At 36.9% G+C, this 17,757-nt stretch overlaps 1 protein-coding gene across 4 annotated transcripts in view; it reads right to left on the bottom strand.

Moving 5' to 3' along the window:
- The window catches only part of SCFD2 (sec1 family domain containing 2), a 400,714-nt gene that overhangs the window by 215,457 nt on the left and 167,500 nt on the right, over nucleotides 1-17,757 (bottom strand). For all 4 annotated transcript variants that reach the window (XM_019469986.2, XM_053901589.1, XM_019469978.2 and 1 more), the window contains exon 5: nucleotides 17,251-17,500. In XM_019469986.2, the coding sequence (XP_019325531.2) occupies nucleotides 17,251-17,500 (250 nt within the window). The remainder of the gene's footprint in view (nucleotides 1-17,250; nucleotides 17,501-17,757) is intronic.

Here is a 17,757-nt window from a genome sequence, read left to right as displayed (position 1 = left end):
CAGGAGGTGTATTTTGGGTATAGGAAATGGTATTAAAATATAGCACAGTTGGAAAATACTTTATTGTAGAGATGGAAATAAAATTACTTAAACCCTGGAAGAGAAAAGCAAAGACTTCTTAAATATATTGTTTACCCAGATCTAAAACCTTTCTCATTCTCCTCTCCCTCACTAGAATTTTGTAATTTCCCAATTTGTTGTAGGCAACAAATAGTTATCACATATTCTCCTATGTGTATGAAAAAAGCAAAAGGTGGTGCTCAGGCTAGTCAACTCCTGCTGTTGAGAAGCTAACCTCAGAAGCCAGGACGCATGCTCACGGTTCTACCGATGGATATGGATGCCTAATGATGGGGCCCCAAGTTACACATAAGGCGACAAAGAGATACTTGGGGCTAAGGGCAAACACTTTCCTCCACTTTATATTAAACATTATATACTCTAAGTCTTTATATAAAATACAATGCTATAATATAGGAATGCTAATTTCATGATTGACTCCTATGGTTTAGGACCTGATACTGGTCGGGGTGGGGGTGCAGATGTTGTACAAAAATAAATTGTTTTAGAAAACATTTCTGGAAAAATGGTTCAGTCCAGGTTGGGAGGGTTTGGGAGAGCAGCCAGAAAGGACTACAGAAGCCGGATGAGCAGAGATTTGCTAGGAAGTTAGCTAGAGGCTACAACTGGAAATTCCCAACAGGTATTCTTACTGTCCAGGAATCATGCGGAGGGGGTCTGAGGGAAATTAAGCCAAAACTAAGGGGTCTCTGTGGCATGGAAGAGAGATACTCCCCGCTTAAAATAAACCCCAGGACCACATACACCTTCCCTCCCCGGTCCCTCCAGCACTGCTTATACTCAGCATGACCTCGGACGCCCGAGTCACTCTTGCATCGTAATTGAGAGAAAGAAAAAAGGAAGAGAGGAGGGGGCGAAGGTAGATTGTGTTAGGTTATATCCTCCTGGTTCTCAAATGATGGTGCCTACACACGGCTTACTTTCCTTCACATAATGGGTCCTTTGAAGCCACCATACACTGTAGGACAAATCATTTGCCCACCTAACTATAGAGCATGTGTGGAAGAGAAAGCGGGGTTCCCAAGAAACGCCATCTTGAGAGGAAGCTCCCCTGCTCCCCATGGCTCCTTCCACAGGCTGAAGTTCATTTTTGTTACACTCAGGTTGGAGAAGAGCTGTGAGAGACCCAGAGGTTGAAAAGCTATGCTTATAAACACGTTTTGCATCCCAGGCGTGGCTGAATGGCATGCTTGGTAGCTGGCTACGAAAACAAGACGAGGGGACAAAAGAGACAAAGAGCAAAGCAATAAAGATGAAAAAAAAAATAAGGGGAAATGGGGGCAAGAAACAATTAAACCAAAACCCTCCAAATTTTAAAATCCGGTAGCATAAAGATCCTAAAACAGGAAACAACAGCTCCTTAGTAATGGCTGATATTTGTTTTCACTGTGTGAAATATTATCTTTGCTGCATTTCAAACATTGGGATTTCAAAACTCTCATTTCTATGCATTGGCTTCTTTTGGTGTTCCATTCTCTTCTTCAGCCAACCTTTCTACTCTCCACCTCTGAGTTCCTCTGGTAAAGCTGCAACATGTCTGCCAAGTGGCAAAGTGTCAGATGAAAGGAGGCAGGTGAGTTAGAGTCTTCTCTAATCCCGCATTCATGCGATAAATCCCGAGGAGCCTTCCACGTGCCCCCAAACACAGCCTCCACTCGAGATACAACAGTGGGCAAAACCGATGGAGGTTATTGTCTGCGAGGGAAGGCAGACGCTAATCAAATGAGCGCACAAATACATAACAAACTGTTCACTTTAGACACACGATGGAGGTGAGGGACTCTGAGCTCGTGTGGAGAGTCAGAGGAGGCTGACCCCAGGCCCTGCAGTCTGGTCTGAGCTCAGAAGGGGTTACTGGAGGGATTGGGGGGGGGGGGATGGGCTAAATGGGTAAAGGGCATTAAGGAATCTACTCCTGAAATCATTGTTGCACTATATGCTACCTAATTTGGATGTAAATTTTAAAAAATTAAAAATAATAAAAATAATTTTTAAAAAAGAAGGGGTTAACAGGGCTTGTGGTGGGGGAGTTAGCTAGAGAGAACTGCTTTTGCAAGGACCTCAAGTGTAGAGGGACTGTAATGTGTTTGAGGAACTGAAAAGCCTGTGGCTGGAACAAAAGGTATGAAAGAATAAAGCAGCCTCCTGAGTGAAAAGGTGATCACGGAAAAATGACATTCAACTGCTCTGAAAAGTACAGTGCAGAGGATGTGTCGCTCTCGTCCAGACACAGAGAATACTGTGGGTGTAGCACACTATTTGGTAATCATTTCGAGCTCCTCCCTACCCAGGAGAGTAATGACCCAGATTTTTTTCAGCATGATCATGTCCACTTTTGCTATTCTATTATTTTAAGCAAAATACAGATTTTTTCTTTCACTGCCAAACTTCTAAACAAGAGCCATGGCCTTAAAAAAAGCCAATGAACACACACGCTCACACACTCACACACTCACACACACACACACTCACACACACTCCCAGATTTTTTTTCACTGATTTTTCACGTTGAATCTGAATTTGAAATAAATAAATGTAGGCATAAATTGGCTCAAGAAAGAACTGCAAAGATACTACCAATAGGAAAGTAATAGGAATTTGATATTTCAATGTTAAGTTGCACATACACCACCAAAAAGTTCCAAGGAATATACCCTGGTGGCTTTTGTTCTGTTCTGAACTCTGTACATTGCTCTCTGGACATCTAACAGCTTCAGCACTTGCATTCTAATATCTGGAAGGGCCACTGCTCTGAACTGCTATAATCATTCTAAAGTCAAAAGCCATTACATATCCATTTCTGCAATAAAAGGTTACACTCATCTCAGATGATGTCATTTTGTCTGGGCTTCTGCATTCTCAAGGAGAACAACGTGAAGTAATAAGGAATATTAGTCCCAAGGTGACCAGCTTTCTGATTTCTCTCATAGATGTGTGAGATTGGGAGGAAGGAAGGAAGAAAGGGGATGGTGAGCAAGAGATTAAAGTTTAATAAAAAAGATACAATTACAGAATCACTTCGTGCCTTGAAATCAGTTTCTGCCTTGAAATCAGAATGAAATTCTAAGCATTTCAAGAAAGCATTTTAAGCTTTTTAAATAGATGAAAACATATGCTTCACTTCTTGTACATCAAAGACATTTCCAAACTTACTGTGAGCTCTAACTAAAGTGTTCTTGTTTACTTCGTGCATGGTTTCTATACTTTGACAGAAAGGGTCTGCACTCCCCGTTAGGAAGTGTCCAACTACATCTTAACTAGGAAGAAACCTTTCTTGGCCAAGGACTAAATTCTTTGCGAGCTGGTGATTTGTAGTGAAGAAACCCCAAATGCAGTATGAAAAGAACAAACCAGAGTTAACTGTTTTTCTTCATTACCACAACAAAAATAAGGAAATAAAGAGTCCAATTATATTAGAGTATAGTTTGGACAAAACCACAGCTTCTAAAATTAAAACCCCAAAACATTTGCATGGTGGAAAATGTAAATTGTTAATGAACACTGCATCATATCAGTTTCCTGTTCCAGATGGCTCTCTGTTGGGTTGGCAACAAGTCAAGAGCCTGACGAAGAGGTGCAGGCATATGTCTTGTGTTTAAAATGAAAGGAGGAAAAAAAGGAGAAGGGGGCTTTGTTTTATAAACACTTCAGTGAAAATTACCATTCCTTTTGGGACCAATTCAGTCCAGGTGCTAAAGACAGAATAAACAGGCAACACATGAAGGCAGAAAAAGTCAGGCTTCTATGGGAATTACATTCTTGGTTACATTTAAAACTAAATTTCAAAATACAAATCACTATCGCCATGGCTATGCACATATGTTCTCCTTCTGGTTTTTTAAATATTAATCTTTTGTTCTCACATAATAAACTAATATAAGCCAAAGCCTACAGCCTGTTGTGTCCCTTTTTAATTTTCTTCTGCTGCAATAGTAGGCTGAACTGCTTGTACCTAAATGTTTTTATTTTTACCCAAGGTAAAATAGGTCTTTAAGAACCCCTTTTGGTCTCATAGGACCTTCCTTTACATTCTGATTAAAGGTAATTTTATTTTCAAGAGAGACACAGTTTCCTAGAACCTGGGACAGGGATTCAGCACGAACACTCTTAACAACTTCGTTTCCAATGTTAACATAAAAACCTTATGTTGACAATATACCTACACCTTCCTTATTCTAGGCACTATGACCTTAATAGATAAACTGCCTAAGAGATTTAAAACAAATTCCTACCTGATACCTTTACTTGTGAGGCATATGCAGAATCTGAATTTCTAGTCAGCAGATCATCAAATACACATCAAAATACTAAGAATATTTTCTCTGGGTAGTGGGTTTATGGGTAATATTTAATTTTATTCTGTTGGTGAAGATGCAAACGCTCTTTAAAGTATTCTACAACGAACAAATGATTTCTGAAGTCAGGAAAAATCCAATTGTAGATAGTTTAAGGAACATATAACATAAATGGAACTTTATAATTTATCCAAATGACAATCCCCACCCTTCTAAAGCTTATATTCAAAGAAATATAAATAATTACGCAGCTATGAACGATAGGTACAATTACTGTACTTGAGTGTGGAGGGGTAATCATATGGTGAAAGCAGCTTTATGTCTAAGAATTACTTTAGTTGATAGTTGCTCTGATGCTGTTTTCTAAGATACTAGTGACAATTCTGGACAATTACTTTTCAGTATACAAATTCTTACTCTCAAAATGACTTATTCAGTTGTCAATGACAACTTCTTCCATTCACAGGTAAAATACCAAATTTTACCAGAGCCAGAAGACAAGATAGTTGTATTTTTGTAATTCTAAGGATGTAAAACTGGTTTATCAGTGAATGTTCTCAAGAAGCATATGTCAGTATGTCGGTCCTGTAAGTCCGATTCCTTGTAGAATCACTCCAATCCCCATTCTAAGAGGCAATGATGGACTGTCAATCACAGTCCACTGTACATTTCTCCAAATCCTTGCTTCTGCCTCCCTCCCTTCTATCTCCCAAAACAGTTATGGCCACATGACCCAATGTGGCCAGAGGGAACCCCAGTCTCTTGGCGACAATGGTTGAAATTCAGTCAGCTTTGTTTCCTAGGATTGATCAGAAAAGCCCTTTTTTTTTTTTTTTTCCCCTGGGTTGCTATTCTGGAATGACATAAGCCAGGAATGGCCTGGGGAGATGAGAGGTCCACAGAGACAGTTGTAATTTGAAAGAATGAGGCCAAAAAAAGATGATGCAAAGAATCCTAATCACACTTGTTGGAGTCCCTACCCCAACTCTCCTAAATATAGTTCTAATTTTGGACTTCCCAGATGAGCCAATATGAAAAACAAATACCAACTAGGAAAACATATCAGCAAATTACACGATTAAGTGTTAATAACCTTAATAATCCAAATGCTCTGATTTCAAATCATTAAGGATAAAATGAATAATACAGTAGAAAAAAAGGAAAGGACCATGAACAGGCAATTCACAAAAGATTAAATGCAAATGGCAAAATCTGTTTTCCATCACTACTCAATAAAATTAAATTTATATGTGGCCTCTACATTGTTCTTTTTATTTCCAAATTTTCTACAATGAGAAAATCTGACTTCAATAGCAGAGGAAAACCCTTACAGATTTTAAAATATAAAATTAAAGAATGTTAGCCTGGCATCAGATGGCATAATGAATGGGTGGGTAGGCACAAAGAGAAGGCCATGGCCAATATGTGCCTGGGAATAAGAGAGCATCTTTGGACAGATGTAAACAGCATCTCAAAGACAATAGAGGTGGACTGCAGGAGTAGCCAACTCATATGGAGGGTGAAGTTGAGTCAGTGACTCCATGGCTTTCCTCCTGAGATGACAGTGATATCCTAAAAAAGACAGAATGGTATGCGGGAGAAGCTGATTTAGAAGTAGGGAAGGGAGTATACTGATTCAGTTAAAATAAAAACCATATAAATTTTGAACCACAGAATTGTAGGAAAAGAAGAGACCTTACAGTCACCTAATAGGACTCTCATTTTATGATGAGGATCCTGAATCCAAAACAAGATAAGTGACTTACTTTCAGGTTACATACCTATGGGCATATTTAGGCATTAAAAATTAGGCCCTCTCCCCACTGTACTCTCTTCTTTTTTTTTCTTTTCAGTTTTTACCTTTTGATCCCCTTCACCCATTTCTCCCACCTCCTAACCCCCACCTCTGGCAACCACCAATCTCTATATCTATAACCTTGTCTTTTTGTGTTTGTTTGTTTAGGTTCTGGATATAAGAGAGATATTTTTCTGTCTTATTGCACTTAGCATAATGTCCATGAGGTCCATCAATGCTATCACAAATGGCAAGATTTCATTCCTTTGTGGCTGAATAATATTGCATTGTATATATATGTATACACAATTTCTTTATCCATTCATCTGCCAATGGACACTTTGTTTCTATATCCTCACTATTCTGAATAATGCTGCAATGAACATAGGGGTACATATACCTTTTCAAGCCAGTGTTTTCATTTTCTTAGGATAAATACCCAGAACTGGAATTGCTGGTTTATATTGTAGTTCTATTCTTAATTTTTTGAGGAACTTCCACACTGTTTTCCATAGTGGATGCAGCAATTTACATACCCATCAATAATGCACAAGAATTCCCTTATTCTCTTTCTTTTCATTTCTTATCTTTTTGATGATAGCCATCCTAAAGGGTATGAGATGATATCTCATCATGGCTTTGATTTGCCTTTCCCAGATGAGTAATGATGTTGGGCATTACTTCATGCACCTAATAACCATCTGCATGTCTCCTTTGGAGAAATATGTCTATTCAGGTATTCTGCCCATTTTTTAATCTGATTTTTTTTTTTTTTTTGCTATTGAGTTGTATGAGTTCTTTATATATATTGGATATTAGTCCCTTGTCATATACATAATTTGAAATACTTTCTCCACTCAATAAATTGTGTTTTTTATTTTGTTGATGGCTGCCTTTGCTATGCAGAAGCTTTCAGTATCAAGTAGTCCTACTTATTTTTGCTTTTGTTGAGTTTGGTGTCAGATTAAAAATATCATTACCAAGATCTACATCAAGAAGCTTCTGCCTATGTTTTCTACCAGGAGTTTTATGGTTTCAGATCTAATGTTCAAATTTTTAATCTATTTTGAGCTAATTTTTGTGTATATGTAAGATAGTGGTCAAGTTTCATTCTTTTGCATGCAGCTGTCCAGTTTTCCTAACAACGGTTATTGAAGAGACTGTCCTCCCCCAGTGTATATACTTGGCTCCTTCATTGTAAATTAATTGATCACATATGCATAGGTATATTTCTAGGCTCTCTATTCTGTTCCATTGGCCTATGTGTCTGTTTTTCCACCAATATCATACTGTTTTAATTACTGGAGCATTGTAATGTAGCTTGAAATAAAAACGCATGATACCTCTTGCTTTGTTCTTTCTCAAGACTGCTTTGGCTATTCTGGTTTTGTTATGTTTCTATACAAATTTTAGGATTATTTGTTATATTTCTTTGAAAAATGCCATTGGAATTTTGTTATGGATTGCACTGAATTTGTAGGTTGGGGTAGTATGGACATGTTAAGAATATTGATTCTCCCAATCAATGAGCACAGAATATCTTTTCATTCGTTTATTTCTTCTTCAATCTTTCATTAATGTCTTATAATTTTCAATATAACAAGTCTTTCACCTCCTCAGTTAAATTTATTCCTAGGTATTTTATTCTTTTTGACACAATTATTAATGGGATAATTTTCTTAATTTCTCTTTCCAATAGTTTGTTATTAGTGTATAGAAATATAACAGATTTTGTGTATTGATTTTGTATCCTGCAACTTTAATGAATTTGTTTATTAGTTCTAACAGTTTTTTGATGGAGTCTTTAGGGTTTTTTATATATAATATGTTATCTATCTGCAAATAGTGACAGCTTTACTTCTTCCTTTCTAATTTGGATGCTTTCTTTTTTCCCTAATTGTTCTGGCTAGGAGTTCCAATATTACATATAATGAAAGCAGCGAAGGTATGCATCCTTGTCTTGTTCTTGATCTTAAAGGAAAGTTTCAGCTTTTCCTGTTGGGTATAATATTAGCTATGGACTTGTCACATATGGCCTTTATTATGTTGAGGTACATTCCCTCTCTACCCACTTTGTTGAGAATTTTTATCATAAATGGGTGTTGAATTCTGCCAAATACTTTTTCTGCATCTATTGAGATGATCATATCAATTTTTATCCTTCATTTTGTTAATGTGGTGTATCACATTGTGGATGTTGAACCATCCTTGCATTCCTGGAATAAATCCCACTTGACAGTGGCATGTGATCCCTTTAATGTATTGTTGAATTCAGTTTGCTAACATTTGTTGAGAGTTTTTACATCTAAGTTTATCAGGAATATTATATGGCCTTTAATTTTCTTGTGGTGTCCTTGTCTCCTTTTGGTATCAGGGTAATGTTTACATTGCAAAATGAGTTTGGAAGAGTTCTTTCCTTTTCTATTTTTTGGAAGAATTTGAGGATTGGTGTTAATTCTAAATGTTTGGTAGAATTCAACAGAGAAGGTGTCTGGTCCTGGACTTCTGTTTTGGGAAAGGTTTTTGATTACTGATTCAACCTCCTTACTAGTAATTGGTGTATTCCAGTTTTCTATTTCATTATGATTCAGTCTTGTATGTTTCATTATGATTCAGATTGTACGTTTCTAGGAATTTATCCATTACTTGTAGGTTCTCCAATATTTTGGCATATAGTTGTTCACAGTAATGTCTTATAATCCTTTGTATTCCTATGGTATCAATTGTAACGTCTCCTCTTTCATTTCTGACTTTTATTTATTTGAGTCCTCTCTTTTTCTTTTCTTGGTGAGTCTACCTAAAGTCTTGTCAAATATCTTTACCTTTTCAACAAACCAGCTCTTAGTTTCACCAATCTTCTCTAATGTCTTTTTAATCACTTTTTAGTCTAATCTTTGTTATTTCCCTCCTTTTACTAACTTTGGACTTCATTTGTTCTTCTATTTCTATTCCTTGAGGTCTGAAATTACATTGTTTGAGACTTATCTTATTTCTTGAAGCATACATCATAATGAACTTCCCTCTTAGAATTGTTTTTGCTATATCCCATAAATTTTGATATATTATTTTCATTTGTCTCTATGTATTTTTTTTAATTTCTTTTTTAAAATTTCTCCTTTGATTTCTTCATTGGCTCACTAGTCATTCAGTAGCATGTTGTTCAGCCTCTACATATTTGTGATTTTTGAGTTTCCATCTTGTAATTGATTGCTAGTTTCCTACCATTTTGATTGGAAAAATATGTTTGAAATTATTTTGATCCTCTTAAATTTATTAAGATTTGTTTTGTTGCTTAACACATGATCTACCCTGAAAAGTTTCATATGCACTTGAGGAGAATGTGTTTTCTGTTGCTTTTGGATGAAACGTTCTGCATATATCTATCTGTAAAGCCCATCTGTTCTAATGTGTTACTTAATGCTAGTATTTCCCTATTGATTTTCTGTCTGGATGATCTATCTGTTGATGTAAGTAGGGTATTAAAATTCCATACTGTCTTGCTGTCCACTTCTTCCTTTAGGTCTGTTAACATTTGCTTTATATATTTAGGTGCATCTGTGTCAGGTGCATAAATATTTACAAATGTTATATCCTCTTGATGGACTGACCAATTTATCATTATGTAAGTCCATCTTTGTCTCTTTAAAGTTTGTTTTAAAGTCTATTTTGTTTGATGTAAGTACAATTACTACAGCTTTATTTTGGTTCCTGTTTTCATAAAATATCTTTTTTCTATTCCTTCATTTCCAATCTGTGTGTGTCCTTACATCTAACGCGAGTCTCATATAGGCAACATGTAGACAGGGGTCTTGTTTCTGTTTACTTGTTTGCTTGTTTGGTTTTGTTGTTACTGTTGTTGTTTATCAATTCAGCCACTCTATGCCTTTTATTTGGAGAATTTAGTCCATTTACATTTAAAGTACTTATTGATAAGTATTACTTATTGCCATTTTGTTCACTGTTTACTGTCTATTTTTGTAGCTCCTCCTCGTTCCTTTCATCTCCTCTTGGTGTCTTCCTTTGTTGACTGGTGACGTTCTTTAGAGGTATGTTTATACTCCTTTCTCTTCATCTTTTATGTATTTACTATAGGTTTTGCTTTGTGGTTACCATGAAGCTTACATATAACATGAAGCTTACATCTAACAACTTGTATCTATAGTAGTCTATTTTAAGTTGATGACAACTTAAGTTTGATCCTGTTCTAAAACTCAACATTTTTACTCTCCCCCACTCCATTTTCTTTTTTTTTGTGGGGGGAGGGTTGACCATTTTTCTCCTTTTTTTCTTTTTTAAATTTAAATTTTAGTTAACATACAGTACAATATTCATTTCAGGAGTCAAATTCAGTGATTCATCACTTCCATACAATACCCAGTGCTCATCACAACGAGTGCCCTCATTAGTACCCATCACCCATCTTGCCCATTTCCCACCCACCTCCCCTCTGTCAACCCATAGTTTGTTCTCTGTCATAAAGAGTCTCTTGTGGTTTGTTTCTCTCTTTTCTCTTTTTTCATTTTATGTTTTTGATATCACATTTAACATCTTTTTATCTTGAGTGTCATTTCAATCATAGTTATTTTTACTATATTTGTCTTTTAACCTTCATACTAGCTTTATGATACAGGCATATTTAGGAGTAAAAACTAGCACCCCTCACAGCTGTACTCTTTTCAACCACATGACCCCATCTCTCCTATTTCATCCATGCTACACGTTCAAGAAAACTATTCTTGTACTCCATGCACTCCATTTTTTCTCTTTCATAATTGAGAAATTTATACCCCATGTAATGTGCAATTAATAAGAATCAGCAATAATTAATCTCCATCTGTCACGTTAACAATTGTTACTATTGACCTCATGTGCACACACAAAAATTAGTGAGATGGACAGTACGACTTATACATTTGTGCATATATACACATTAATGCAAGAATATCTGTTCCAGGGTCTTAGTTAAGAATGAGAGTTTTGGGGCACCTGGGTGGCTCAGTCGGTTAAGCGGCCGACTTCAGCTCAGGTCATGATCTCGCGGTCCGTGAGTTCGAGCCCCACGTCGGGCTCTGTGCTGACAGCTCAGAGCCTGGAGCCTGTTTCAGATTCTGTGTCTCCCTCTCTCTGACCCTCCCCCGTTCATGCTGTCTCTCTCTGTCTCAAAAATAAATAAACGTTAAAAAAAATTAAAAAAAAAAAAGAATGAGAGTTTTTACAATGTGACATGAAAAAAATTAAGTACTTAAGAAAGAAATTTGTAGTGATCCCTTAGTATTTAGCAACATTACCTAACTGGTTAGCTACCTTAATAGGCAGATCTAAATATCTTTCTACATAGCTTATGATGTATTTTAAATATGAAATAAACATTTTAAACCTCACTTGATATAGCTGTTTTGTAATATGTGCTGTGGTTAACTATTCTAATATGTTGGACAGTAAAACTAAATGTAACAGTTCCAACATTTCTCATGGGAGAGATTTAGGGCAGACATGTGTTCTTCATCAGAGTTTCCAGCAGAAATCTTAGAAATCAAGAGGAAAAATAGACCTTATTATACCAAAGAGTGTTGCAAACCATAATAGAAAACAACAGTCTTAAAGCTGTTTTTTGTTTTGTTTTGTTTTGACAGCCCTGAAACAAAAAAAAACCTGACACAGTAGAGATGAAGGTGTATACCTTAATGAAAAGTCTAAAAACGCCACAATAACTGAGAATCCATAAATCAGAATGAAGGTAGAATCTCTTCTAAAATAAATTTTACCTTACTTCCTGAACTCCTTCAGCTGAATGGGTGAATTCTGTAATCACGGTTTTATACACTATCACCTACTGTAATGAGCTAAAGTTTTCATTCAAGTGTGGGTAACGTGAAGATTGGTGATGAGCTTTTAGGATCACTCTTCCGGTTACTATAGCAACAGCCTTGTCATTGCCAAACCAGGAGGGATGCTGAAGGTCTAAGGAACCACTTCTCAAGGGAACGAGTTTTGAAAATTTGAAAACTATTTTTCAGTTGGAATAGTGCCCTTAGGAGCAGTAATCTGCAGAAATGCATAGTCTGAAATGTGATTAATTACTGAGGTAAACCCGTGAGATGAGGAAAAAAGTGCAGAGGTGATAGAGTAAAGGAAGCGTAAGAGGAGAACTTCTTGTTGACTCCTCATCTTTTACAATTTTCTGTTTGGAAGTACTTCATATTTTATTACGAAGACTAACTTTCTACAAGGCTGGGAAAAGCACTTGGCCAACTATGAAAAATGCTTTGTTTGAAAGATATATCTCCACTAACATCCTAAAATGTCTCTGCCTGTGGTAACAGAGATGAAAGTTTTTATAATAAAGTGGCAGACACGAATAGCAATAATAATTTTATATGGTCTGTATTTACCTGAGCTTTTCAAAAGAGGAAAGCTGTCATAAATCATTGCAACGAGATTTTCACTGTTGGTTGTAGAATGTGGCTTTGTTTCACTATGGTTAAGGGCACAAAAATGCTTTCCATTTGGAAAGTAGATCTGAAAGTACCATGAGGTATCTTCCACAACCCACTGAAAAACAAATTCTTGGGGCACCAGCCTGGCTCAATCGGTTGAGCGTCTGACTTCGGCTCAGGTCATGATTTTGCGGTTCATGGGTTCGCACCCCACATCGTGCTCTCTCCTGTCTGGCGCAGGGCCCGCTTCAGATCCACTGTCTCCCTCTCTCTCTGCCCCTCCCCTGCTCATGCTCGCTCTCTCTCTCTCTCTCAAAAATAAATAAAACATTTTAAAAAAAGGAAAAACAAATTCTTAACTGCTTCCTCATTTGAAGTTGATGAAGAAACTCTCCTTTATTAGGTTTCCTCTGGGGGATGCAAGGGAACCCAGTTGAAAGCTCACTAGATTATGTTTACCTACCCCGTGTCCTTAAGAAGAGTGCTTTCCAGTTTTTCGGGTATGGAGTTTGGTGAGTTCTTTATAGATTTTGGATACTAGCCCTTTATCCGATACGTCATTTGCAAGTATCTTTTCCCATTCTGTCAGTTGCCTTTTAGTTTTGTTGATTGTTTCCTTTGCAGTGCAGAAGGTTTTTATCTTGATGAGGTCCCAGTAGTTCATTTTTGCTTTTAATTCCCTTGCCTTTGGAGATGTGTCAAGTAAGAAATTGCTGTGGCTGAGGTCAGAGAGGTTTTTTCCTGCCCTCACCTCTAGGGTTCTGATGGTTTCCTGTCTCACACTCAGGTCCTTTATCATAACATTTGGGGTTTTGGGTGTCAAAACTATATGCAAGTTTTGTTTTTTCTTTGTTTTCTGATTCCAGAGCCTTCTGAACAATACACCTGATTAGGAGCACTAATTTGCTCCTCATAGCTTGTATGTGTGCCAAGCTGTTTCATCTCAGTTCACAGGTCAGGTAGGGAGGCATTGAAGTGGTCAAAGCTCCTGGGAGTGGTTGCTTCTGATGAAAAAGTTCTGTCCACTTACCTGGGTACACTATGCAAACATACTCGTTGTCTATGTGTGTCACAATGGGAATATGGTTGGGAAGCACTGCCCTACGTGACACCTAGATGTTATACAAATAACAACAGCAGTGGGAGAAAGCTACTTATTTACAGTGCGTATGGATTGGAAATTAACTCACACGTATAGCATCCTTTTATTTTTAGTAAATTCACTGAGTGGTCAATAGGGCACTTATGTTTATTATCAAGGTTCAAAGACGGATGATATGCCGACTAAGACACACTGCTAGGAAATGACAGAGCCGGGACTTCTGAATCAAGGATTTCTACAGCTTAGCTCTACGCTTTATCTGATACACCCCATTGTATGATGACATTCCAAGTTGACACAGATCTTTAAAATTAGAATTTTGACTTCATTCTCTGAAGAAAGTTCAAATGGTTTTCCTTTGTTTTCTCTTGTGACTGCTATGCAAACACTAGCGTATTTGGAAACTGATATTCTCTTTGAACTCAGCGAGACTCAGAAAGCACACTAACTGACATTTTCAGGCCATACCAATTTTCTTTTTACAGATTCTACTCCTGACACTCAGAGAGCCAGTCCTGGTTATTTTGTGTGAGTAGAAAAGAGAGTTTTTGCCCACCACCCTCCCTAAAACATAGCTATCAAAAGGAAAATAGTATGCTGCCATTGACCATGCTTAAGTTTTGGTTTGTTTTGCCAACTACAATTTCTCATTGTCCTTTCCATAAAAGGGGAGAAGAGGGAGAAATGAAAGAAATTGCCAAAAGCAAATTACATATTCAACATATAAAACACATGAACTTCAAACAGGGCAGTTATTATCAAGAGATATTATTGAAAGATAAAGAATTTAAGTTTGCTACTCCTATTTTCGAAAGCTAGACGGCCAATAGAGTTCAATGACTAGAAATAACATCTTCATTTCTTCATAGCAATGCAGAAACAAAGAGGATACATGCACAAAAATAGGAAGGTAGGATGAAACATCTATCAGCAGCTGTTATAGACAGAGTAAAAAGCACAGGCCAATATCTACATTATTAACCAAATATTAATTCAGCGTTCATAAAATAACATGATGGAATGATCGAGCATGCATGGCATACAACAGTACGTGTAAGCAAGCGTGAGTTACAAGATATAATAAATGCAATGGTTATGGAAGTGAGCCTGTGGCAGACTTAGAATCTCTTGTTTAAAGGCCTGGGCTCCAGATCTAGCACACCTGGGACCAAATCCTGATCCTTTCACTTTTGGGTGATGATCCCCTACTTGAGTTTTCAGTACAGAAAAAGTATTGTTTTCTTGATTCTCTCAACATTGAGATTAGTAAAATTACAATATAAAATGTGGAATTCTACTGATTAATTGCCTGCTTTCAATAATACTTTTAAACCAAATGTCACCAACCCCAAAACGTGCACAAGGCATAAAAGAAATTCCGCCACCCAGTAACAAGTGAGCCAAGACTATAAACTGGAATAACATAAATGCAACACTGTCTGCAAGTTCATGGTAAACGCCAGGTCAACCTAGATCCACAACAGGCCAAGCGTGTGGAAGGCAATCTGGAAGGCAATTCTGTTCTTTCAATATATACTGGAACATCCCACCTTCTTCTACAAGATTGAGTCACGGCTACTCCAACACCTTCCTAGTGCTTTTTGTCCTGAGATATAAAGAGTCTCGTCAGTAGCTACCTGGTAACATAAGCACTACACTTCTCAGGACATCTGACTAGCCAACATACTTAATAAGGGGCAGATCTATGGCCAAGGAAAAGTCTATCGTCATAAATAAAGCCTTTTGGTGTCCACAGAGGTTGATCAACACATACGTATTCCACTGGAAAGTTCACTTATGCCAAATTTAAATCGTGCATCTTATCCACCCTGTTTAAACTTTACATGCAAAGTTAATCTGGGTAGGAATGTATACTTTGTATAGCAAAATAATGTCTCTAAATTGTTTAAATATACTGAAACTCTCACAAATTCTTATTTTGAAGCTTCATTTGCTAAACCTACTCATTTCCTTGATACAAGCATGAATGTACAGAGGTGTTTTTAAATGTGAAATCACATTTAAAAGCAAGAAAATGCAATATCCTAAGCAATCATAAATAGAGAAACTAATAAAGAGTGAAATGCTGGGTCAATAAACACCTTGAACAAATATTAAATGAATACTCTTACAGCATGATTTCAATTCCCAAAATAATATAGTAACATACTAACGTTACAGAAAAGCCATCCAAATAACCTCAGCTAAAACAAACCATCTTTGTTGTCTGTTTCTGAAATTGTGCGTTTTAAGAATAATTTCCAACTAAATTCTCGTAGCTTTGAAATTTACTCTGAATCAAACTACTATTCAAGGCACTATATAAACCATATTAAACTTTTCTAAGTCAATCTTCATTTATAGCCCAACAAACACACGTAATCACATACAGTGCTATAACTTAATGAAACGTGAGCGAATTCCACAAGTTTTCCTTAAGCACGTTTTTCAGTTGGCAGATAGGTTCTATGCGAAGCAAGAAAATGTTTTATTTTTGTGGAAACTTCACTGGGTTTCCGTCTTGTCAGGGTTTTGTTTGCCATAACCAAACACAGAAAATGTCGGCAGGTATGCACATGTGCATAGAGCACCAAGGTCAACAACTACACAGGCTCTTGCTGAGCCATCTGGAAAATTCTGTCAGGGAGGCACAACAGGCAACAGGAGGAAAAGTTGGAAAATACATACTGTGCCTCCGCGGAGCCTTCCTGAATGGAGAGGTCTACACACACCTATACGCACACATTCATGAATGCATGGAAACTCGGTAGGTTTTTAAAGGATTTAAGTTTTGCATGTAAGCTTCAACAATTTCTCACTCTTAAACAGACCTGGGCTCAATCCATACCAATGGAAATAAACTTTGTACAAAAAAACCCACAAAAACAAAAACCCACAAATGATATGGAGTTTGATAAGAAACACAGAAATGAATGTCTCCATGAGTTACATCATAGTAAAATGGTTACATTTTGTGATATTTAACTATATATTTTCCCCAAATCAGCCACTAATAGTATGTTTTAGATATTATTTGAGATACTACCAATTAATTCAGATTCAAAACGAAAGATGAGAAGTCAAAAGTATGAAAGTACTCTTGAAAATTGCTATTTTCAATCCTATGACATTGGGTAGCATCTTAGGGCAGGTTTGTGCATCGGTGTGTGTTTTTTTAAAGCTTGAAATGACTATTTCAAAGAAAATATGTCAACAGAAACCTTTTTGAATAGGCTTCCCTGCATTTTATTTTTTCTTAAAGATATTATACCCCGTGAGAATTTTGCTATTTTAACAAGGCTCTAAAAATAGGAGCTGTGGCAGGCAACTAGAAGGCCATTTCACTACAACTGGGGGGGGGGGGGGGGAACACTGCAATGAAAACCTAGTCCTAAAGGCTGGCTAGCGTTCATCGGGCCTCGTAAAATTCCAGACAACTCCAATGAACATGGTTACATCCTCTTCCTAAAATGCCTTTATTTTTAAACCCTTTTCTGTGTCAGTGATTTTTATGTCCTGTATTTTTTATTAAACACTCACCTGTGATTTTTTGCAGCAAAGGTGACAATTCAGACTCTTCACAGAAGACCTGAGCCAATGCTTTCTTCACTTTTTCTTCGGCTTCCCCCAGGTCTTTGTCCACTGTAAACTCTCCACCAACAGAGTAAATATATATCAGGAGGATCAACAATTCTTCAGGGCTGTAATCATTGTTGGTCCTTTGGTTCAAAGGCTTCATCATGGGCAGCAGCTGATTTAACACAACAGACATGGTTGACTCCCCAATGCTCTGGAATAAAAGGTGGTAATATGAAAATACATCATTCTTATACAAAGATGTAATTTATGCATCGCATCAGTCCAAAGATATCTTGCAAACAAGTTTGTGATGTTCACTGACTATGTTGCCTTTTATTTGTTTGCTTCTTGTCCTGGAGAGAAAGCTGCAAGAGATTTGGCATTAGATTGATTGTTTGGAATGATATAGTTTATAACACTGCACTAGTCAAGTTGCAGAACCTTTTATATAATCTCACATATTGCTTA

The sequence above is a fragment of the Panthera pardus genome, unplaced genomic scaffold (genome assembly GCF_024362965.1).
Source record: "Panthera pardus isolate Hobbes unplaced genomic scaffold, ASM2436296v1 HiC_scaffold_13, whole genome shotgun sequence".
In the NCBI taxonomy this organism is placed as follows: Eukaryota; Metazoa; Chordata; class Mammalia; order Carnivora; family Felidae; genus Panthera; species Panthera pardus.
The sequence above is the reverse complement of the archived record's forward strand: the minus strand, read 5'-3'. Positions and strand labels throughout refer to the sequence as shown.